This window comes from Pseudorasbora parva, chromosome 18 (assembly GCF_024679245.1).
Source record: "Pseudorasbora parva isolate DD20220531a chromosome 18, ASM2467924v1, whole genome shotgun sequence".
Classification (NCBI taxonomy): Eukaryota; Metazoa; Chordata; class Actinopteri; order Cypriniformes; family Gobionidae; genus Pseudorasbora; species Pseudorasbora parva.
Genome location: NC_090189.1, coordinates 16,844,743 through 16,870,055, shown reverse-complemented (window position 1 = coordinate 16,870,055; position 25,313 = coordinate 16,844,743). Strand labels below are relative to the sequence as shown.

The window sequence follows — 25,313 nt, the reverse complement described above, 5'->3', positions numbered from 1 at the left end:
ACCTGCAAATTTATCGAATCTATCGCACACAAGAGAAAGAAAACGTTGCTTAAAAAAAACATATGAATACCAGCTTCTGGAATTTTGATTTCATTGACGAATAAAGACGTAGACTAAACACAATGCCTGTTTAAAGCACTACAGCTGAAGAATTACACTTATTCATGCTTTTCTTTATTCTTTTTATGAGATGCCTACTTTGAATGTGCTAAAATGAATGGGATAAAATCAAGTGCAAAATAAATACATATAAACCATTTCTAATTCCACAGACCTCCCACAGTCTGTTCACTGACCATCTGATGCAAATTGGACAGAGAAGTGGTAGGAGATGATCAAAACCAGCAGTTCCAATCTAACTGGCTGACCTTACGGACTTCCGGGAGAAGGGCACACAGTTTATCTTTATTTTTAAATATATATATATTTTTTTTTTAATCACTTTGTGCCATATTAACAAAGTACGCTGGGCTGATAAATGTGCGATTCTCTCTACTGTCACTCTCACAGGACGATTTGTGGTTCTTTGCGTCTATTTGTGTGTGCGCGTGTGTGTGTGTGGCAGCATTATCAATTATCCAGTGCGCAGTCTCACTCTAGCTCGGTGTTAAATTAAGTTGTCAGTGCTGTCTTCACAATTTCCCCTTCACAGAGGTAGACGCTGATGGGGCCTGACGGCCGCTTGGTGGTTCTCCTCTCCGGCTGCCGGCCCGCATCGTGCCTGCAATTCATCAGCACACATCCAGAGCGCAGTCCGCGCGCCAAACTCTGCCAGCCAGCCGGCAGCATGGCCAACCCAGCGTACTGCTGCCTGGGACGGATGCAAAGAGAATGAGTTAGATCACCTTCCAAAAAACCCATAGCAAAGAGAGATTGGAGTTTGGCCTACTCCGGCAGCGTGTCTAGTCTTTGTGTGCGTGCTTGTCAAAGATGTAACCAAATGTTCAAGATTCGGGGGGGCTAAATATAAAAGTTGTGATTATTATAAAAACTATACATTCTAATTGAATGAGCTCTGTTAGTAAGCTGACTATAAATGCACACCGTTGACTGCATAATCAATGTAAAAAAAAAAAAAAAAAAACTACAGAAAAAATGTTGCAGGAGTTATAGATGTAGGAAGACAAAAAGTCACATCCCAAATGCAATGTTTGCGTATCATTTTGTCTACTAATATGGATTTGGTCAGATTTTGAAGGCCGTACATATCCTTCACTCACCACCCCAAAATCTTATTAAATTCAGTGGTTGGTAAAAACAAGGAAAGGGGTGCTTGAAGGGATATTAAAGAATAAATGTCATTTTTCCCCCCAACTCAATTTTTGAATCTGACAATTTTTTCAACTTTTCAATAATTTCTTCTGGGAAATAAGCATTAAACTCACTAAATATTTGCTTGGATATCTTTTAAGCTTATTTGAATTTGCTTTAAGATCATTAGACATGGTGTCTTGAAATACTTCATGCAAATCATTAAATTCGGCATGAAATGAAAAGTCCTATCTATTTTCGAATTGCATCTTTATTGTGAACAATGCTATAGCCTGACAAGCCAGACCCACATCAAGATGTTTGGTCCGGAAACTCACCAGTGACAGGGCTCAATCCGAGGGGCGGGATAAACGGTTGTCTTTCAAACTCCCTCTGCACACAATAGGATAGCACTAAAACCAACCAGAACAAGGAAGGTAAAGCGGAGCTCGTTGACAGATTAAACTTTCGCCATATCCGGTTGGCAAAACACCGAACACATCTTCCCTTTTTAAAGGGATAGTTCACTTTGAAATTACATTTTGATATGTTTTAGCTTACCTCATGGGCATCCGAGATGTAGGAGTATTTGTTTCCCGAGTAGTTTCAATTTTGATCATTTTAGGTCAAACTGTTCTTGTCTGTGCCTCACATAATGCAGGTCTATGGTCACCACCTCAAAGAGCATACACAGAGATACACACTGATGGCCTAAGACACAAAACGAGTGATTTGTGTGAGAAAACGAACAGTATTTATATAGTTTTTACCTCTTGTACACCACTACTTCCGACTGATCTGAGGGCGCGTGTGCGTGTTTCCTGTGGTGTACAAGAGGTAAAAACGATATAAATACTGTTCATTTTCTCACACAAATCGCTCGTTTCGTGTCTTAGGCCATCAGTGTGTACTTACGATGGGAGATTGTTTAATTTGGACTTCTCTGTGTATGCTCTTTGAGGTGGTGACCATAGACCTGCATCATGTGAGACACAGACAAGAACGGTTTGACCTAAAATGATCAAAATTGAAACTACTGGGGAAACAAATACTCCTACATCTCGGATGCCCATGAGGTAAGCTAAAACATATCAAAATTTAATTTCAAATTTCAAATTTTAATTTTCAATTTTCACTCCAGTGTCATTCTTTGTTCTTTTCTCGGAGAAAAGCTTAACTCCAGGTCTTCCAGAGTCGCGGTCAAAGCTGAATCGAAAGACCGCCGTTCACCAGTCTCTGTGTTTACTAGTAGCACGCAAGCGCAACTCGGCCATCATTATGTTAAGCCCCGCTCACCGACTCTATACACGATGTGATTGGCCTGACCAGAGTTCGGTTTTTACAGCTCAGAAGTGAATTGAGAGTTGCTAGACAATACTTTCGGCAGATTAGATTTGCTGCCGCTAGGGTGCGTCTATATTTCTAGGCTAGAACAATGCATGATTCATTAAAAATAAAATAAAATATATTTTTTTTTACTTTATACTAAAATGTATACGTATTTTCAATCAATATGTTCCTGTCTTGACCTTCCAGTCTGATCATTTCTGACTTCCGTATGCTGGACTTCTTCGATCATTTAGTCCACTTAAAAGGAACTGTGAGTTATGGGATGCATGGAGATGAGAATGGTATGTATGGATTTAGCTAATTCTGGGGGATACGGTGAATAAGCTAAAGTCCCCAAAAGTTGGTGTGTTCCTTTAAACCCTGCCTATTTCTTACAATCATCTTCCAGCTTGCATTTAGATCTGTCTCCAGCCCAATTAACAACCAATGGACATGTATGCCACAATGTCAAAGATCTGTCACTTCTCTTATGTCACTATACTTGTATACTTCTTCTGCAACTTTACCTGACAGGCCGCAAGACAGGTTTCAGACAGAGACAAAAAAACGCAAAGGCAAATATAATAACTATGTTTTTATAAAAGCAACAATCCACGAGTCAATTACAGTGATTTTTAATAGTTGGGCTTTAGAACACCCTTTACCTGTAGTATAATCACTGTCCGCACCACACAGGTTTATTAACTTACTGGACAATAATCTGAATATTGCAGGTGATGTATCCACCCTCAATTGTGCTTGTGCATTTTCATCTGAATAGTCTGTGTTTTCCTGGCTATGACAAGGAGGCAAATAAAGAGTAAGAAAAAGGAGATTTGAGATGTGTATGCATGAGAGAAAGCAAGCAGGAAAGACAGAGAGCGAGCAAAAGAAAAAGAGAGAAGGGGGTACGAGACCGCAGTTTGTGGACAGCAAAGCCCATGAGACACATAACTTGGCAGCTTACCTGCTTAAAGGGCACTGGCAGGAAGGCTGGACAGGCATATATGTCACCCTCCCTCTCTTTCTCTCGCTCCAGAAGGCTGAAGGACACAGGAAGAGTCTGGGCACAGAGCAGCCGAGCAAGCAGCCAGACGGCCAGGCCGCAGTAATAATGGAGAACTGTATAACAGCGGGGCACTAAGCTCTCTGTGCTTAAGTATTTATTTGTGATGAATAGTAATGACGGCACACTTACAAAGCACTTGTTTAATATGGAATGGCCTAAGGGGCGGGTATCATTCGCGCAAATGAATCTCACTGCGCCTCCCTCGGCCCTCCATAACATGTGCTGGCCCTTTTCACTGTCCCTGCCCCAAAGTTAAATAAAACATTACATGCCATTTTCAGTTATTAACCTACTTAATTGAGAAAAAAAGTCAATGATTTATTTCTATTTGGGCTCTGGTGCTACACAGCTGTCATGGACGGGTGGTAACCTAAATAATCAATTGATGTGCTTTTTGGTCTTTGGGAGTTGATTGGATGCCACTATAAAGGAAAAGAGCTTCTATTGCTGTACTTCAAAAAAGCCCCAAAAGCTTCATCACGCCATGGCTGTTAAATATGAGTGTCGTCAACCCCTACTGAGATTTATTACGAATGCCTCGCAGAAGAACAAACAACAGAGAGTTTAGCGAACAGTTTGAGGCACAGTACTGTTACAGCCATGCAAATAAGGACAGATCAGCTTTTCAACAAAAGGCTGTTAAACACCCCGTTCTGTTTACAAGCCCTTCTGATGTGAACACCCATCATCAAAAGGCAGAAAGTCACCAGCTGCGGTTTAGCACTGGCTACTCAAACAGTCATGATCTCGTGTTGTGACACTAAGCCATCATTGGCTCGGCAGGAAGTCTCACATTGGAGTGGTAACGCTTGAAACAGTGCTGATCTACAGTTTTGTGTTTTTCCTCAAGGTTCTGTCATCATTCACATTTACACGGAGCAAATTTCAATACATTGAATACAGCAAACAATGGGTGTTATGCTTGAAAAAGTACAAAAAGTATACTCTCCGTGACACTAATGCTGTAATCTACTTCTCCTGAAACCATAAATGTTAGTTTTGTGTAGGGAACAAAGCAAAATCTAAAGTGCTGAAAATATATTCCTTCCACATTCGAATGTGTGCATATTCCAGCAGAGATACATGCCAGCAAGCAATTTTGCATTTAAAAGACGTTAAATAGCCGTCCAAACACAGCCCTGACGTCTACGCTAAAACAGTGAAATGTGGGCTGTCAGTGAAAATTGAATTGATGTTTCGCAAACTATTTTAGCAAAAACGACATGTAACAAAATTCAAGGTTATTGTGGCTAGAAATGGGTTTATAGTCTCCCGGAAATCCGGTCTATAGTTAACCGAGACTGTGAAATTATGGCAATTTCTTGCTGGGATTTCTCCAGGTTTGACATCAGTGATGCATTACTCTATTGGTTCTTCCAATGTAACTGATAGGGACACAACACACTTGATTATCAGAAGCATGAATGAGATTTGAGCTACAGGAAGGGAAGATTATACTACTTATGTAAAAATAGTATAGCATAATTGTACAAAAGAGCACTGCAGATATTCCTATACACTGGTCCTAAATCAGTGTAAAAACAGAAATCGATGGCATGATGGTTGACACAGAGAACACCCTTTCTCACCTGACTCATTACTGCTACACAGGAGAAAAGCCCCGTGCTTAATCGGCCACTCAAACGTTCCTGGGCCATGTTTAAGAGGTGCCACCTGGCCAAGAGAGAAGAGGGAGCAAGGCAAACAGAGAGACAAGTGGAGAGCAGAGAGGAAATGGAGCAGAGGGTTTCAGTGCCTTCCATTTGCCAGTGTTTCTGTCCACCCCCCACTGCTGGGAGAGAATAGAGAGGATAGAGGCTGAGAGAGAGAGAGAGAGAGAGAGAGAGAGAGAGAGAGAGAGAGAGAGAGAGAGAGAGAGAGAGAGAGAGAGAGAGAGAGAGAGAGAGAGAGAGAGAGAGAGAGAGAGAGAGAGAGAGAGAGAGAGAGGGAGAGAGAGAGCCATGCCATGCTGCAGTATGCCCACAGTGTGCCAAGGACAACAGAGCAGAATTAACCCCTGAGTGGAGGCAAGAGAATGTGCGATTCTCTAAAATCTGGGTTAGACTCTTTTTTACTTGGATCAAGCTTGGACTGCTAAATACTGTGTAACATAAGGATGAAAATCTTTTGTATATAATATCTGACCTTTTTTGTGGTTAATTAACATTTCTAGTCCTCTAGGATCTGACTTTGCCCAACTCAAATATATGATTAGATATGACTATAGGGACATGAGTTGAATAAATGAATCTTTATAACTTAGCACTGCTGAAAGCTTTATTCTGATCATTTAAATGTGTTTAAAGTATCATTCACATTACCGCCTCAGAATGTGCATTCATTTCCAATATTTCAGCAGCCTATCGTTAAAAATGTCATACATTTGATGTACAGGTAATAAATCAAAGTTTGAAGTTTTAATACACATTAAAGTATTAAATAATTCACTAATTTGGGTAATGTGCTACATCTTATATGCCCCTATAGCTTTGGTACATTACAGGTTCACTATACAATTTATGGAACGCAATGAATTAGTTCCTTCCTCCTTCCTTCCTCATTTAGACTACAGCATTATGGTGGCCCGCTTTATAAAAGATTAAAAACGAATTTTTCATAAATAAAAAAAATATTGTTTATGCTGAAATGTATCTTGTCAATACACCAGCTAATATTTACAATGTGTGTAAGCTCCAGGTGAATATGCAAATGTACTCTTTGTCAGTAGGTGGCGCTTGTTGAACAGCAGAAATATAGCGGTTATAAACAAAGCAGCGCTCCGCTATAGTTTTAGGCATTACACAGAGGTAATATGAAACGAAAATGCCATCAAATCCTTCCTGGCCTAAATGCGAGTTCACAGGTAGGGTACCGCTCCATTCATCATTAGAACAAAAAAATGTATCACTTGGCATGAATATTGGCTATTTATTATAATTGCTCTGCGCATTTTTATTATAATTGCTCTGCGCATTGCTCTGCGCATTTACATGCTTGCGCATTTTACAAGCGCAAGCATGTAAAATATGCAACAGCGCTGGATTTTTACTTTGAAGCATTAATTAAATCATAGCCTTTAAAGTTAAATTATTAAATTTCAGCAATATTGCGATTCCTCTTATTCTATCCTCAGATTTAAAACCTCCTGAAATTAAAATTTAGACTAAAGCAGCATTGGATCTAAAAACTTCAGATAACACAGGTTATATCCGTATGCAAGTTAGCCAACTGAATCCACACTGAGTGGCTCTCTTGACCTGTATGATGTTAAAGAAAGTTGTACAGCAGGGCTTCACCGAAACTTGAAAATCTTGAGAATTCAAGGGTGTGTGAGTTTGTTTCTAGAATGCTGTTGTCGCTGCTGAAAACTTCCATATATACAAATATCATTTTTGTGCAGCCAGTAGGCCCCTCCCCAGTGTAGGCCTCTGGGCTTCAACCCATCGAAGCCTGTGCATTAATGCGCCCCCTGTCCCTGGGAATCAAACCCACAATATTGGGCCATCAACCAAGCAACAACACCACCATGGTAAAAGCCTCTTAAACCTTATCTAATGTGTCAAACTAAGTAACACATACTCATATTTCAACAATTTGAATGTCATAGCATGCCCTTTACCTAAAAGTTCCCTAAAATGTGCCTGCTTAACCTCTACACAATGCAACTACACAGGAAGCTAGAAAGATTCCACATGCCCCAACCACCAGAAATCACTGAATAATTAACAAGCCCCTTTTCAATCCTTGTTGCTGTCCATCAAAGATTGTGACAGTTAATCCTTTTCTTATATAAATAGCTCTTTGGTGTGGATGGGTAGTAGCCGCATGGAGCTCTATCCCGTCTGTCCCTGAAGCGGCCGCCAGGATAAGCTGTGTGTGTGTTGGATTGGCACATGGAGCTGCCCAGGGCCTGCCGCTGAGCTGGCGGCCAGTACAGATGGAGGGCAGGGTTGGGCAATGCCAGCTTGTCAGTCGGATTAAAACGACTCATTTATTCACTGAAGTATCGTGCAAAGCGACGGGGCCAAAGCAGGGTGGCGTGGAGTGGATGAGCAAGAGCTTTACAGAGCGGAGGTGAGTGGGGAGGGCGGCTAGGGGCAGTTCGAAATTAAAGTGTGATTCTAAACTAACTGCCAATTTAGACTTCTCTGTCCATTTCTATCCTGACCACTCACTCATTTTTGTTTATTCTTTTTCTTTCGTGGGATGCCAGAAGCCATTACGGTGGTGTGCGGAAGGGGGCCAGCAGGGTGGCGTCCTCCAGTGCCTGGGTGACAGATTGCTGCTCCGCATTGGTGGCGGAGGAGGCAAGGGCGGTTGGCGATTGGCTCTGATGGTCAGGAAGTGGGCACTGAGGGATGGCAGAGCAGGAGGAGGAAGAGGGAGCAGGGAGACAGAGAGGGTGGGGATGACAAGACCTGGCTGTGTGACCTTTAGCACTAGGTGAGTAACTTAAAGGGCCATGAACTCTTTATGACTGGGCCTGGAAGCAGAAGGCAGTGACGTGCATCAGGACTTATGAGGAGGACATGGAGAGGTAAAAGGCTAAGTGCCAACCCACAACCTGGCAACTTCTCAGGGCATTACATTATTGTCAGTTTCTCCTTTCTTAGGGTTTTCCTGAGAGCAAAAACAACTGGTTATATTCTGAGCTTGTCAGCAGTATTATTACAGGACACTTAGTTTAAGTAGTGACTGGGATTGTCCAACTGCTATCAGTCTCTGAAATTCAGTATCAAATGGCATACTTGACGTTTAACTTGGACACTTGATATAGTCGTCCAGCGCACATTTAAAGTTTCAATTTGGGGAAAGACTTAAAAGGCTTAGGGCGGTATCTGGGACAGGGTCTAAGGGAGTCGAACACTTTGAGGGATGATATTTTGTTAGTACGGACAGTATGGCCGCAATGACTTTCACTGTATTCCGCTCAATCAGCTTGCCAAAAATGGCATAGCTTGACTTGCCAAGTGGCATCACTTCAAGTTCAAGTAAAAATTGTGCTGTTGCACAAACATGATGAAATATTGCAAAATTGCACTTCTTTTGCTGTACTAAATGTAGCTGGAAAGAGTTGCAGGTGCAGGTTTTGTGGAGACGTACCTTTATTTATTTTTTTTGTGTCTGGTCTACTGTCTGTCCCTTATAGCTTGTTGAGGATGGCAGTGCCAGAGTAATAAGGGGAGAAGGTGTCAGAGACAGGTTAACGGTGGGATCGGTCAATGCCAGCAACCTTGTGCCTCTCAAATCCCCCTATCTCGTGTCACTGGCAGGCCAAGAGAGAGAGAGTAAGAGCGAGAGCGAGAGAGAGTGAGTCAGGGTGGTACACGGGGGGTGAAGCTTGGAAGGGTTTTATCGGGTCTAATTACTCCCGATAGCTGTAATTTACAGGTTGGCAGCAGGGGGAAATCGGCAAGATTCACACTTCTGCGGGTCAGCATCTGTCGCCATTACGGCACTACGCTCGTCGACGGCCGGTCAGCGAGCCGGAGGAACAGTAAACAACAAACCGCGTGTGACAGATTAGCGGCACAGGCTAAAGGACCTTCCACTGACACATCATTTCTCTCACTCCGCGAGTTTGTTTCGCGGCAGCTGTCACCAATAAAACAGAGAGACAGGAGAGAAGGGGGGAGAGATGGGGGAGGTTGGCTTTTGTTCCAGATCCAGGGAGGTGGGTGGCAGGAGAGGAAGGAGAGTGACCTGTTTAGCAGTCTGGCATGAGCATGTGCGGGAATATTCATACAGGAAAACGAGGCACCATTATGTCAAAAGGATTTTTTTTTGCTGACTTTCTCATAATGATGTACTTTCTTTTTTTAGGGGTTGTTACAAATTGCTACAAGTTCCGTTTGTGCACAGTGTGTGTGTGGTATAATATATAAAAGAAGTGAGCTTAAGCATTTGCTCTGGTTACGTGAACTTGCTGAAGCCTCATCTTGCACTGCTCCACCTGGCCAAGTTTTATCCATTAAAAACGAGAAAATCATACAGCAAGCCACAATTTTGTGCACTGTGTGCACTGATTTCCCCCACTCCAGTCCATTCACTTTTCGGGCCTTGATCCACATTCTCTCCATTAGCTTCATTGATGGATTCTGGCAAGGAAACTTTTCCTTGAGCTCCCCTTGAAGGACGTTCTTTTGTCCTGCTGGGCGTGTACTACCACCCTCAAACCACAACGAACTATACATCATCATCACCTTGACTCAGAATAGAGAAGCTTGTTTATTAAACTTTAGAGTCACCTGTTGATCAGACCACACCTTTTAAAAGTAGTCCACAAAGATCTAGTGGGTGCCACACCAAAAAATGGAATATGGGAGTCTGGATCCAGTTCTAAACATCCATTGTAATTAGACTTTACTTATTTAAGCAGATGTAACCAATGGAAAATGTGTCAACAAAACTTGTCAAGGACACTCTCCAGGCCTGAATTTTCACAGCTGCAACTATTTGGCTCTGCTCATTGGCGGGTTCACACAGGCCGCTCCAAGTGCTGTCCAATCACCAAACCCATCCATTACACTGTCCGGCTGTGGGCAGAGCCCGGTGAGGACCTGTCCTCTTTAATATCTAACAGCGGAGTGGTGGCTCCCTGTGCCAGCCTCCAGAGTCCCACTGTTCCCACAAGTGCCATATGGGCGGCCCGGCCTTATTGCATTAGCACAGGCGAGAGAAGGGTGAGAGCAGGCCGAGGCCCTGGTCCTCCCGGCTCTCCCCTAGCACTGCCACAGGGCATGCCCTGCCCACCACCAGCTGCCAGGACCAGGCAGAGGGACAGCCACAGTTCACTATCTGACAGAGGAATAGTCAAGAACCCTTTTCAACTTTGCTCTTTTCTTGGACCATTTTCTGAGGACAGAAAAAACAGATATAGATGTTGATATAAAGGATACAACAATTTACATATTCATTTGCTTAAACTTTCATCCAAAGGAAAGAAACGAAGAGAGAAGTGCTGAGTTCCAAAACCGCTAAAACAGAGCTTCACAATGGGGTAAAACAATATACAATACAAAACAGTATAAATGGCATTATAGAGCAGCATCCGTAAATAACATTATTTGTGCATAGCAGCCAGGGACGCTACTACACAAAAGAGCGAAGGTGAGGTCAATAAATTACATCATTTGTTCATAAGTCAATGTGTCCTGTTTGCTATAAATAGGCCCTTGATTGTACTATATACAACACCTCCCCACACCGGCAAGTCTTAGAAAGAAGGGGAAAAAAGCAAGCACTCCAAAGTCCCCAAAGCAAATATTCCTTGCCACTGGAGATTTTTGAACAGGTCTTCCACCTGGACTGGGGACAGAAGAAGGGAGAGAGTTCAGATGTTCTGAGGATCGCATGGGAATGTCAGACTGTTTTTCAGCCTGTACCTGCCACAGGACCTGAGGCCTGTTTTAATTAATCATAAAGCGCTATGAATTATTAATCTATTATCACTGCGCATACATGTGATCATTCATTTGTCTCTTCTGCTGTTTTTAGCAACCTTAAGTCCCTGTTTCTGTTAATATGCCGCAATTCTGGGGAGGACTAAGGGGAGCTTAACCTGACGGCACACTTTAATACAAGACAAGACACAGTACAAAACTACTTAGATGTTCTTATTTCACAAACTCTCCAGTGAGAGCGTATACAAACAGGTCAACTCATGGACGTGCTAAGGAGTGAACAGCGTTGTTGGAAGCTTGTGAAGCGAGGAGACTCCCAATAAACGTACATTTGAAGATGTTTGCATTTGCACAGAACTTACATTGGAAGTGATAAGCAATCACACATAGCACTCCCGGAAAAAAAAACTTGTTTTCTCGAAAAGTTTGCAACGCTCAATGACATATTTAAGCAAGGACTCTTCAAGCAGCGCCCGGGGTGTTTTTGTGCCACACTGATCAGACATCATTGAGCTCTCATTGAGGAGAGATTTGGCTTCGGCCTGGCTGCGTGGCCTGTGATGACTGACAGTAGGAAGGAAGGTTTCTCCTACCCACAGGCGCCCCATCGAAGCTTCAGCTCAGGAGGACACAGCAGATCTGAGCGAGAGCAACACCTGTCAGGTAAGCCTTCGCAGTTGACGGCACATGAGGTATGCAAAGCCCTCTGCTCTGACGGCTAATCTCCAGTGAGCCATCGCGCGGGGCACCGCAGGCCTTCACAAGGAGCCACCGGGGGCCAGAGCGCAGAAACTTGCCTCTTCTGCGTCAGACAGCGCTCATATCCTCCCACCAGAGCGGCGAGAGGCAGAGAAAAAGAGAGAGAGGGAGGCACTGATGTGCTCTAAATACATTTCATTATCATCATTATGATTATATCACTGAATGTGTGTTTTTTGTAATGCGCCGCAGCACGTCTCCCCAGGGTGCTGTCTGCACAGCTGAATAATTAAAACAAGTATGATGAACCATCCGTCACAGTTTCCCATAAGATTTCGGGTAGGATATGTGCAAATGGCTCAGTTGAGGAGAGGTCTGCAGTTGAAACAATAAAAATGCTCAGGTTAGTATCTACTAATGTAGCTCTGATTGCAAATAATTCAGTACAAGCAGTAAACAAAACGATAATGCAAACACACTGTTGCACTCTATACTAACTTAGTATACATTGATCATTTTTTCATTTTTCAGAAAATTATCCTAAATAAGGAAAGAAATATGTTGTTTTATTATTATTAATCCTCAGGTCCTCTATGTGCATACTAAAACAATGCAGTTTCCTAAATGAACAAATACTGTATACACATCATATTTGTAAACTGTAATTACAGCAATTTACCAAGTGCATTTTGCAGAAATCAAATCTCACACTGTTTGCAAAGACAAAACAGCACATCCAGTCAGCCAGGAACAAACAAGATGAGGCACTTTGTGTTCTGATACGCCAAGCAACCCTGTAGGACTAGACCTGCTTAAATGCGGAAAGTGAATCTAAGAGACAAGTACGGATGAATGTTTAATCCAACAATCCCACAAACCGGTGTCAAAACCCCTGTGTCAAAACCCAGAAAATTATGCACAGCAGGTCACTGAAATATTCATACTATACATGCTTCATTAAGACTGAAATACACAAAGGCCCCGCATTCAAATTATTATTGAAACAAATGACAGATAGATGGAGGGAAGAGTAAAATATTAGTGCCACAATTACATGTTTGTTTTATAGATTTGTACCGATTTGTTTTATTACAGAGCAAACCTCCACATTGCTAAATACTTTTGACAACCCAGTTGCGTCTTGAGTGGAGTCTTTGCCAAAGACTGCATTTAGAAAGGAAAGAGGACAGACTGCTCCTTTTCAACCCTTTCCAGGTGGGAATAATGTACCGATCAAAGCACACGGCTGTTAATTACACATATCCGGCAACTTGGTCACACAGTTAGGGCTCCTGACCGTTCTCATATGCTCCCAACCAATTAATGATCTTTCTCCTGTCTCTCTGACATCAGATGAATAGTGTCTGTTTTCAGTTGATGGATTATATCAGTTTATCAAATGACAAATGCTTCACGATTTAGAATGACATATGTAATTTAAACAATTAGCACAGCAGAGACTGGCTCACTGCCCAATATTAAGAACATTAAAAAACATGAAGGTGATGATATTCTGTATGCATATATACCTACAATAAATTATTCAAAAACAGGTTCACTGAGGATAGCGGGTGCATTGTAACACAGTTAGTTTTAACACCGGCACCTGTATATAAATTATAGAATTTTACAACGATCACTTAAATTCATATTATTTTTACTACCCACTTTCGTTTCAGATAAAAGCTTCATTTAAATAATAAAATTTTTTTTTATAAGCATAGTAATTTAGGTCCTTTTGTGCCATCTTTGAGGGTCCAGTAGACACACAAAGTGAAGAAGTATAACCCTCCTTTCTGATTCATGTTGTTTCTATTTTCTTTAACCATGCGATTAAAAAGCATATGTGTGCAAGATAACAAAAATTAAACAAAAACTAATGGTGTCCTAATCAGCATCTTTCCCATAGTTAAGTGAAAGCACCAGAGTGTAATTCAGTAATACATGTAATAAAATAACAATACAAATAATAAATAGTGATATAATAGTATAATATATAGTAATGATTATTGTTATTATAGTTAATAAACAACCAACTAATTGTTTCAAGAGTGACAATCTGGTATCAATCTGGCAACCCAGCCCATACCGCGCTCGTGAAATCCCTCCTCCTCCGGTACCGTAACTTCCTGGAGACGGGCTTTATTTTTATACAGAAAAATGGCGGCTGTGCGCTCAAATAGTACCTCTGAGAAGGCAGCATCCGCGTCTGAAGCACAGTCAGGACAGGACAATGATTTTTGGACTGGACAGGGTCCTGTTGTGCTGCGCGCTCCAGCGATTAAATTGCTAAGTCCAGTTAGCGGTCTGGAGCCCCTGTCATGGGCAGAGGATAACAGACTGGCGGCCTCCAGCACTAACAGCGTGTCTCTCATGGAGCTGGTGTGTGACATACACAGTCTCAGTCAAAATCTGGTGCTGCATCGCACTCACATCCCCGTGCCGGACAAAGCATGTGAACTCAAGGTAATGCGCGCGTTCTTGTTGCTTTATGGTACCATATCACGTGGCCAGACCTAAACCATTGGCATGATGACATCTCAAAATGTGCAAAATAAGTAACTTTTTTCACTCCAGTTGTCGGGAGTGAAAATTCAAGAATCAATTCATATTTCTTCTTATGTCTACTATTACTGGAAATCTGCTATTTTTAAATGTGATTGTGAAGGTGAAGTAGTGATTTTTTTCCCCATTTCCTCTGTGTTTTCCCGCTGGTTACAATTGTGATCACTGACATATTTATGTGTCCTATGGTCATTATTTATGAGACAGAGCTATCTTAATGAATAATAGACTTTTTACATATTACATGTATCAAATATGATAGTTGAATCTGTATTATGACATGTATTTTAAATGCTTCGTTTTATGAAGCTTTGACAGAGACATCATCTTTCAGAAAGGCAAGCTGGAATTAAAGCAGCACTAGGTAACTTTTCAACCTTCATAATATATTTTTTAAGACTCTTGAGATGATATATCGACTTACAATAGGTTGAAAGACACGTCTGCCATAGCTTGATGGGGTCTGTATCGTTTTTAATCGTACTTTTAAACTTCGGGTAGTAACCCGAGAACAAAAAGAACTACAAAATTCGACTGCTTTACGGCATATACGTCACTTCCACCAACACCCACACTTCCTTAAATTCGGACGTGATGCTGGCTTGTAAACGTGAGCATAGCAATTATTTGGCGTTTGAAAAAAATAAAACCCATGAAATTATATTCATATGACATGCTGAAACATATGCCACTGACTGTACCTGGGATGAAGACATTTCACACGCGACGCCAGAAGAACACCTGCATGTGAACTCCTGCAGTGTTCAGGGTAACTGTTAGTGCTGCACCAACCCGCGGGCCGCTTTTATGAAGTCATTTGGCCCGCCCCGCACCACTGTATATATTTTTACAACCTTCCCGCACCCGCGACCATTAAATAGACATACGGGGTCCGCGGGTTATGAGAAGACCCGCGCATTACTAGTTCAGGGCTATCAGGGTTGTCATGTCAACAAATGCACTTGCGATGGCATCCCCTGTTGCATGACAGAGCTTACGACAATAGTTGAGGACATTATTTTTTCCCAACTGTAGGGGGACCCCGAGAGCAAAAGTTACCAAGTGCTGCTTTAAACAGCTCTGGTCATGTGACTTTATACCAGACATGTAAAAATGTTCACACAAAGTAAAGCCAGTATGCACCTTTAATTTATAGCTGGCCATTCTGTGTAATGTTACATGCATTAACAAATGCATTACTCTTTTTAGAGTAATTTTTTGTGTACAAATGTTACTGGTATTATCCTGCCAATAACATTTGTGACCAAAATGTACTTAAAGAGTTTGTTTCATGTTTTGAACTATAAATGAAAATGTATGGACTTTTCTGACCATTCTCACTAATCACATGAACAGATGGTAATTCCTCCCTGACTTTATATAAATAAAAGCAAGAAATATGTGCTGTTCACAAACAATTCCTTTAATGTCTTACAAATTGGGTTACAGGTTGGCCCAGAAAAGGAGGTGCAGACCGTTAAAGAAAACTTTGCTAAGAGTAAAGATCCAGTTGTAGGCCAAATGATAATGACAGACCGAGTCATCCATCCTCAATGTGGACGCCCCCATGGCGTGAAGTACACCAGCTGGTCACCATTAGGCTGCGACAAATACGGCCGCTGTCTTCTTGCTTTCCTAACACTGGACAATCGTCTCACAATCCACAGCAGTCATTTGCGGTTGCAGTGGATGCCTCTCATGGACCTTACAGAACTTTATGGGGAAATGTTAAAATCCAGGAACTACTCGGCTCAGAACGACGGCTCACCTCCGTGCTCCATTAAAGACTTGGATGAACTGCAGCGGCGGTATCGCATGCAGACGCCAATGCGCATGGAGTGGTCTGGTCTGTGCAATATGCAGCAAGTTCAGACCGATAATGCATATAAAGATGTTAGCACAGTGCTTCTGGCTGTGCTTATGGAGAATGGAGATGTGGTGGTGTGGCAGTTCAGCTTGCCACTACTGGGAAAGGATTCGGTGGTGTCTTGCAACACCATCAAATCTGGAGTGTCTCCGCCAAGCACGCTCACCTGGTGGGAATATGAGCATAGTGGGCGGAAAATGAGCGGGCTGATCGTCGGCAGCTCAGTCGGACCTGTAAAGATCCTTCCGGTCAACCTCAAGGCAGTGAAGGGTTACTTCACCCTCAGGCAACCTGTGGTTTTATGGCAGGATAAGGACCAGATACCCGTCCACAACATCAAATGCATTACGCTCTTTCATCCGCACCAGAAATGCAACTGCAGCCTAGTGGTTGCTGCACGAGGTCCTTATGTATTCTGGTGCTTGTTGCTGATCTCCAAAGCAGGTCTCAACGTTCACAATTCCCATGTCACAGGTCTTCATTCCACCTCTATCATATCCATGTCAGTCAGTCATAACAATGGGACCATATTCACCTGCTCACTAGATGGTACTGTAAAGAAGCTCACGGCTGTTTTCACAGATGTTGCTGTTGAGTTTAAACAAGAGGAGATCGTTCTGCCAGAGGGAGTTGCAGGTCGACGGATACATGGCATATCTGTCAGTCCAAACGGTGCCTACTTGTCTCTTATCTCGAATGAGGGCATGATCAATGGGCTCCACCCTGTCAATCGCACCTACCAGGTGCAGTTTATCACCCTTATGACTCCAGATGAAGCGGCTGCTGAACTACTCGAGTCTCAATCGCACAATCTCTTCAGAAAGGCCGACTTGCTGGACTTGCTGCGGTGGCGGATACTGAAGGACAAAAGCATCCCCTCGGTCCTCCAGAACAATCTAGATGAAAAGCTACAAACCTCAGGGTCCACCTACTTGTGGCGTTTTAAGCTTTTCCTTCTCCGAGCAGTCTACAAGTCTTTGCAGAAAACCCCTTCGGAGGCCCTGTGGCGGCCGACCCATAGTGATGGTAAAGGGTTTGCTGGGGATGAGGAGGCGGGTGGAGGTGATGAAGGCGAGATGGCGGAGGTCTCTGCTCTAGAGGAGGTCAGGCAGGGGGATGCCGAAAGTCAGTCCAGTGAGGAGCGAATGAGGGAAATTGGCAGCAGAATCGAAGAGGTGGAGTCCCAACTGATTCGTGAGAACATGAAGAAGGTGCTGGGCGAGGTATACCTGCACACCTGCGTCACTCAGAAAACATGTATACCTACCAAAGGTGTGTGTGATTTCCTCAAAAATGACCCTGCTAATGAAGACCGCGCGGCTAAGGTGAGTAATGATTCGCGCGACAAATGTAGGTGTTATTGTGCTTGTTTTAATCTGCAAATAAAAATAAGGCATGCAATGAATGAATGCTGTACTTTTTAAAAATACACCTTAAAAGTATATTATTACCCTGTATGTCATTTTTTTTCCTATTTGATGTGTGACCTTCACAGGTGCTGATAGGTCATATCATGAATAAGATGAACAAACAGACATTTCCAGAGCACTGCAGCCTCTGTAAAGAAGTTCTGCCTTTTACAGACTGCAAACGGGCTGAGTGCAAGAATGGGCACAGATGGCTAAGGTATGTACCCTCAAATGTTATAAATATAATATCATTAATACTATCAAACCAAAATGTATTCAGACACCAACATTTTCTCACATTATCACAGTTTATCCGCAATAGTTCAGAACATTAAAAAAAAAAAAATGAAAAGAACTGAGAGTTAAACTGTGTCAGAACAAATAATCTTGATAATATCAGATAACTTTGATAGAAAGATATGTAATGGATTGCAATCAACCTGTCAGCTGTTAAATTTAAGTGCACAATTAGATAATACCAATTTAGGTCAAGCAATGCTTTATATTGTTCAGTCTGTGCTGTAAAAGGTCAGATTAGCAACTAAAGAAAAAACACTTCAGCACAACAAAAGTCAAAGTGTCTGAATAATTTTGGTCAGTTATTTTTTATACATTTTACTGGTATTAAAATATTATGATTTTTTTTTTATATTTTTTACGGCTTTTTAATTAGAGGCTTTGTAATTAATTAATCGAAATTAATCACATTTTAATTGCATATAAATATTTGACCTGAGAACAATGAGAAGTCATTTTTTCACATGGATTTTTAGTATACCATTGAATAATGACTGAATACATGAGCTTAATCAACAAAATATTGTTTATTTATTTCAGTCCAGCAGACCAGCGCATGTTTGCCATTAAGTGTAGCAAAAGCATATTTTTGATATTTGAGGCTCGATGTACTGTGCGTGGTGATACGCAAATTCCTTGTTGTATCCTTGCACACAACCATGCTCTTGTTGACGCTTCCATCCTTTCGTTTTTTAAAACAAAATTTCCCATCCACGGGGCCAAGCAAAGCGGTTTCATCAGCTTCTTCGTTCATGTTCACTATGGTTTGTTGTTGTCGTGACTCGTGAGCACTAGTTGGTGTTTCAGTATAATCGGTCCGTCGAAACTCATTCATTGAAAAACGTTCCGCGGTGCAAAAATAAGTGTGGTTAAAATTTTTTTTTTTTTTTTGCGTAATTAATTCATGCGTTAAAGTCCCATATATATATATATATATATATATATATATATATATATAAATTATTATTTTTATTTTTTTAACTGATATAATGCATATTTTTGAGTAATGAGCAATGCATTTAAACACATTTCCTTTGTTAAATTCCATTTCAAAGTGTTTAAAGATGTGCCCTAGAATGAAACATTGAATTAACCGTGCCATAGTAAAATAATAAGAGTTCAGTACATGGACATCCCATACAGTGAGTCTCAAACACCATTGCCACCTAATTCTTATGTAAATCTTGTGCATGAAAAACACCACGGAAAAATAAGTGATTCTCAACATAGCGCAAGCGTTGGGGATCATTTATATGTACGCCCCAAACATTTGCATATGTCCAAACATGTTCATTGTCAGGCGGAACTGACGGAGCCAAATCATCGGACTGCAGGTAAACGACACTCGTGGATAGCAAAAACGGCAGCTCTCATTGACACATGTCATGTTTAGGCTGTGCAGGGGACGTGAGGACTTTTCATATGTCAACAGTCATGGTTGAGGTTTATTATAATCGGATACCACAACAATTTAATTCAAAATCGTTTGTTTGTTCAGCCAATTTCAAACAAGCTTCGCTCAGCGTCTTAAACTGAATAAAGGGGCAACTGTATTCCTGCAAGCAGTACGTAGTGATTTATCCACTTATTTACTAGCTGTTCAATTTCTGAATAAATAGAAAGTTTCTTAGAGAGACAGCATTGTCTAGATGGCGCAAGATGCTAGTACGGTAACAACAGGAAACACCAAGTACCATACAAAACTAAATAGTGTGTCTAATGACAGGTTAATATTATTTTGTATTACAAAATACAACCTAGATACATTGCTTCGATTGTTCACTTGATCCTTATAGCAAACTTCACCTTATGCACTATATAGCAGAACATCTCAAATGGAGATTGCTGAAATGCAGCTTACTTGTTTATTGGTGTTTTCAGATCATCCGCGCGCGAGAGAGAGCTCGCGTGCATATGGTTGCCAGATTGGAAATGTTTAGGTAAAACACCAGATAGTATACACGTTCTTTTCACAAAAAAGCTCTGTTTGGTGGATTTAAATTACTGAAATATGGCAACCGCACGAACGCGAGCGCTTTCTCGCGCGTGGATGATCTGAAAACACCGATAAACAAGTAAGCTGCATTTTAGCAATCTACATTTGAGATTTTCTGCTTAAAGTGTCGTTCAGTCAGTCTGTGTTCTTTTAGGACGGTTAGGACGGTCAGGACTCACGAGCCGCTTCGCTGAACAGCTGAACTGCTGTGCTGTGAGCTGCTGAAATAAGCCAATCAGAGCAGAGCTCAACATTAATATTAATGACTCTTCCAAACAGAGCATTACATCCTTGGGACAATTTATAGGGTTGTAAATGGAACTGTAAAACTATCTGGACTATTTTTGCCCTTAAATAAGCCACATACCCTCTATGTAGATATCATAGAATAATTTTACATATTGTTTCAACTCATTCTAAGGCACCTTTAAATTGCTTTTTGACTCTTATGTCAGGCGGTACAACCAAATATATACATGGAAACATGGAAAGTCTACCACTAGCCTAACCATACTGAAGTTACCTTTTTACTCAGCCACAAGGATCATCTGGGGTCCTCTGGATGATTCATTATCATGTTTTCAATTATCATGTCATTACCTTGTCAATTCATAATAAATGAGCCATGTCAAAAATATGCACTTCATGTCACTGACCCATCTATAATTATTAGTCATACATTAACTTTCACTGTAATCTGGAATTTTGTCATACAAATGTAACAATTTAATAATAATATTTGACTTTTACATCTGGTTCATAACATAGTAGGAAAAGTGACACTGTTTTACACTCAAGTCTGACAGAGATTGCACACATTGATGAACAGGTTAATTTTTGATAGTTTGTGTAATTTTAGATATTAGTCTAAATATTCTATAATATTCTGCACTTGATCCTTACAAATACCAGAACAAGAGTCTAGCAGACTACAATTACTTTGTATGTCCAGACTAACATGCCATAAACAGGCATGGGAAAGTGAGGAATTTTCAGCTGTGGTATAAAATCGCCTTCTCTGCATTGGACTATACATGATGTAGTTGTTAAATAGTTTTTGAGTAGATTTGACCCACTTTCAAGCCCCCCCATGTGACATTTTATCCATTGGCCTGACTGAAAGGAGATTACTGCCCCTAATGGTGTATCAGGGAAATAGTTGCTTCATTGCTGTCATTCTGATCTCTGCCAAGTACTGATCTAAACCTTCCCCTGCCGTTTCTGTTCATGTGTCTTACTGTCTCTTTCCCTCTTCCTCCCTAAGGTGTGCGCTGTCATATCAGGCCTGTCAGGGTGTGACATACCGCCGCTGTCTATTGCAGGACAGTATTGCCTCGGTAGCAGAGCCCGAGGGTGAGCCATAATGCTGTGTCATATCTCCATTCAGAACCACATCGCACCACACACTTACACTTGCTGTAATGCAGCAGAAACCTTGCACACATACAAAACAAAAACTCTGCTGCCCCACAGCAGTGCAAGCTTAGGATGTCAAACGTACTGGTGCTCCGGTACCAAGTCAATATGAAAATGATATGGTAATAGTATGTCTTTTATCTTTTTTGTCACTTGTACAAAATAAATTCTGACCGGCAGGCGGCTAATTTCGAAACATTCACATGCACTGTTTGGTCAATGTTCCCATCTTGGTGAGGCATTAATGTAAGAAAGTGAATGTAAACAGGCTAGACACGTCAAAATATTGGATTACACATTTGGCATTGTAGTGTTAATCAGGCATGCCATTATCTATTATCTTGTTAATACTAATCAGATAACAAAAAAATCATTACTTGGAAAAACCTTTACTCTATTGAGAAATGCAACATGTCATTGTTTTAATTTGTAACTTTTAGTGCTTGGGAAAGATTCATCATAAATAATCCCATCCAAAATAAAAGTTTTTGTTTATATAATATGTGTGTACTGTGTATAATTATTATCTATAAATACACATGCATGTAAACAAACGTTTATTTTGGATGTGATTAATCACAATAAATTTTTCCCCCACTACAATATATATATATATATATATATATATATATATATATATATATATATATATATATTTTTTTTTTTTTTTTAAATGAGTCTTGCATGTTTTTTTCCCGATTGTTATTTGTATAAGTTGACCATCCTGTTGCATTGTCAAGCAATTATGAACAGATGTAGAAAACCCCCTTAATTTGACATACTTGTTAATGATTATGCATAATAACAGAAAACGTCTCGCCTTTTCAGATTCAGACTGGATCAAGAAAATACTTCAAGGTCCCTGCATCTTTTGTGACTCCCCTTTCTACTAAAGCAGCGAGGCTAAAGATGACAACTTCCACAGCTGAGTACTGGATTCTGTGGCCTACATCTCACATAAATGACTAAAATGCCTTTTACTACTTGAAAAAGAATGTCTATACAATAGTCACTAATTATTTTGTAATATAAGACGTTTGGAAGATTTTCTTATTAACAGATGTTTATTTTAAAGCCAAGCTTTAGCTAAAAAGAGATGTGTAATTTCTCATTTTCATGAAAACTGTGACTATATAGGTTAATAAATTATTATATTGTATATATTTGTTGCATATTTTTTAATTTGTTAATATTATGCCGCCATGACATCCTACACTTGCATTAAAAATGCACGCTTTTTCTGTGGCTGATTTTAATTGGTTTAAATAAATCCATTTCCTAATTGGCTTTGGGAACATTTCTCTGTATTCGCAAACACCAACTCCCCCATCTCCAAATAATGACTTTTCCTTGGCCTGAAGGAAGAGAAGACGACCGTACAAGGAAATGAAAAACAGGGAGACGAGAGAGAAAACCGTTTTAAAACTGATCCAGCCCCTCCAAAAGGCCGAACTCTAATGAGATACAACAGTAATGAGGAATGGATCCCAGCCGCATATGTGATACCCATTTTAATTAAGATAGCGAGCTTGAGTGCGTATTGTTAAATATAGTTAGCCCCTTTTTTGTGGGTCGCAGGGAAGATGCATGCAGGCCATGCACCCTGACATCCCATGTTGCTAACATATAGGGGTCGATGGTGATCAAAGATGGACTTGGGCTGGTTGGACCCTCAGAATGCTCTCCACCATGTCCGTTCTTATCACTGGTACATCTTGTCGCCTTGCCCTGCGCTCTCTCTAGTGTCACTGAAGATGATAGCTCGCCTCGGGGCTAGTCGGCAGCCCTGTCTTAGGTTTCGGATGGTATCCCAAGATAAAGATGGTCTGATAATTACACACAATTCCGCTCCCCATCTCTCATTCGGCATCACTGAACGCGTTCGGTACCGTCAGAGGACTTAAAAGTAAAGTAATCAGAGTGTTTATTTAGTTGTTCTAGGTTTTATTATTCATAGAGAGCGCCGCCTTCATTACGATGCGTTCTGAAATGTTGCCATATCATTACAATTGGTAATGCAACATGTAAGGGGTGTTTGATTATGAGGTAATAACGTGCATTATGTATTAATCAAAGAGCGACTAGAACACAAAGGCAGTGCTCAGAACCTCAAATGCCGTCTGCTGCATGTCACAGCAAATTTGTTCACTGGCATATTGCGATAAGCATCTGATAACATGAATTTGAAAGCTGTTTTTAAATGATGTACTAGGATGACGCGTTAAAAGAAAATGAAAAGATATTTGGATTTCAATTGTACACATAATATACAGTGCATATTAGTAGTCGGAGGTGCTAAATGTCACAGATTTGATTATAACTGCAAACGTGATTGAAATTCCGACTCTTTTCCCCCTCCTGCCGTGTATTTTCTTTCCTAGTTATTAGATTGTCAAATGGATCTTGGCCTTTTGGTTTGAGTGCTAGGTTTGTTGATAGGTGGAGACTTCTCCTGTTGAAGAGGTTAGCTCTGTTTGGCAGAACCTCCTACTTCTTTAATATAACGATCTGTCAAAAAACATTTCGACAATAATTACGGCCCCCTCCTCTTTCCTCTTTGTGTGTGCTCTTTCAAGACTTCAAAAGGAGGTTTCGTTCTTTTCTCTGTATGAAATATTCATAACTTCTGTGTTCGTGGCTTTGTGCTTTAAACAGATAACAGACAGATTTTTATATTATTTAATCTCATTGTCTTTTGTTAGTTAACATATTTTGATATACATCACCTTTCGTTAAATGCCTAATTTGTTGAGCCCAAACAAAACGCTAAAAGTCATTCGCTCTTGCACTGAAGCTTTTCTCTTTGTGCTACAGTTTTATGGTTTTATTTATCGGTTTATGTTTATATCCTGGTTTTTACCATCAAAAAGCATGTACATTTGATTTGTTACAAAAGTCACTCTGTGATTAATGTACAGTTTTCCAGAGTTCTTTGTGTTCAAAGTTATAATAAACTATAATACATTTATTAAGTGTTTTTTCTAAAAAATGTCAGCATATTTGATGATTAGTTATCTGTTCAACTATCTGTAGTTACAGAAAACAAATGTTTAATAACACCGTACCACAATAGAATTGCACTACATCGATTTTTTCATTATGACTTTTTTATAGATCAATTATATGTATTAATTTATTTACCAATTATTATATTGTATGCAATAATAAATGTGATTCAAAAATTTTTTTTGGACAGTAACGTTTTTAGAAGTAAAACTGAAGTTATAAGTAATAAAGAATCACTGAGTTTTAGTTTGTAGTTAACAAATTCATGAATTAAAACATTAAATGCATAATTTTAAGGTAAGGCAGGTGTCTGGACCATTACAATGTTTCCTTTTCTTTCTTTTTTTCTTCAAAAAAGGCAAAATAAAAAATAGATTTAGAAAATAATTAATTTCACAGGGCTAAATATGTTTAAAACAATGTTAATGCAGTTATAAATGCTTATTTAGGTCTGGATCTGCCCCCCCCCTCCCCCCAGGGGGTCATAAGGGTACATTTATAAAAAAAAAAAAGAGATTTATACATCATCTGAAAGCTAAAAAATAAACTTTTCACTGATGTATGGTTACTTATGATAGGATATTATGCAGAGATACAACTATTAGAAAATCTGGAATCTGAAGGTGCAAAAAAATAATAATTCAGATTATTGAGAATTAAAAATGTCCAAATGAAGTCCTTAGCAATGCATATTACTACTAATAATAACTTTTTAATATATTTACGGTAGGATATTTACAAAATATCTTCTTGGAACTTAGTTAATATCCTAATGATTTTTGGTATAAAAAAAAAATCATTTTGAACCATACAATGTAGGCTATTGGCTATTGTCACAAATATCCCCGTGCGACTTATGACTGGTTTTGTGGCCCAAGGTCACATTTGTGTTCATTTTTGTTCCTCTTAGCAATCTTTTCTGACACCAAAAAGAAGTTTCACAATATAATCTGCATGAAAATATGCATATACATGTATATGTATGTGTGATTATCATACATATATA

At 40.3% G+C, this 25,313-nt stretch overlaps 1 protein-coding gene across 2 annotated transcripts; it reads left to right on the top strand.

Annotated features, from left to right (window-relative positions):
• The first annotated feature begins 13,834 nt into the window (after positions 1-13,834).
• Positions 13,835-24,269, top strand: gtf3c4 (general transcription factor IIIC, polypeptide 4). 2 transcript variants are annotated; one of them, XM_067423596.1, is made up of 5 exons: positions 13,835-14,217; positions 15,766-17,508; positions 17,679-17,809; positions 21,150-21,238; positions 22,130-24,269. In XM_067423596.1, exons 1-5 carry the CDS (start codon positions 13,912-13,914, stop codon positions 22,192-22,194), a joined length of 2,334 nt encoding a protein of 777 aa, XP_067279697.1. In that variant the 5' UTR covers positions 13,835-13,911; the 3' UTR covers positions 22,195-24,269. The 2 variants fall into 2 exon arrangements, with proteins under 2 accessions (XP_067279697.1, XP_067279698.1); XM_067423597.1 differs by lacking the exon at positions 13,835-14,217 and adding an exon at positions 14,292-14,419.
• The last annotated feature ends 1,044 nt before the right edge of the window (positions 24,270-25,313 follow it).

Bases quoted from the DNA above. Each gene is read 5' to 3' on its own strand.
- gtf3c4 (XM_067423596.1), top strand. From the start codon at position 13,912: ATGGCGGCTGTGCGCTCAAATAGTACCTCTGAGAAGGCAGCATCCGCG. The intron at 14,218-15,765 runs GTAATGCGCGCG...ATTGGGTTACAG, and splicing joins ACAAAGCATGTGAACTCAAG to GTTGGCCCAGAAAAGGAGGT. The intron at 17,509-17,678 runs GTGAGTAATGAT...TGACCTTCACAG, and splicing joins ATGAAGACCGCGCGGCTAAG to GTGCTGATAGGTCATATCAT.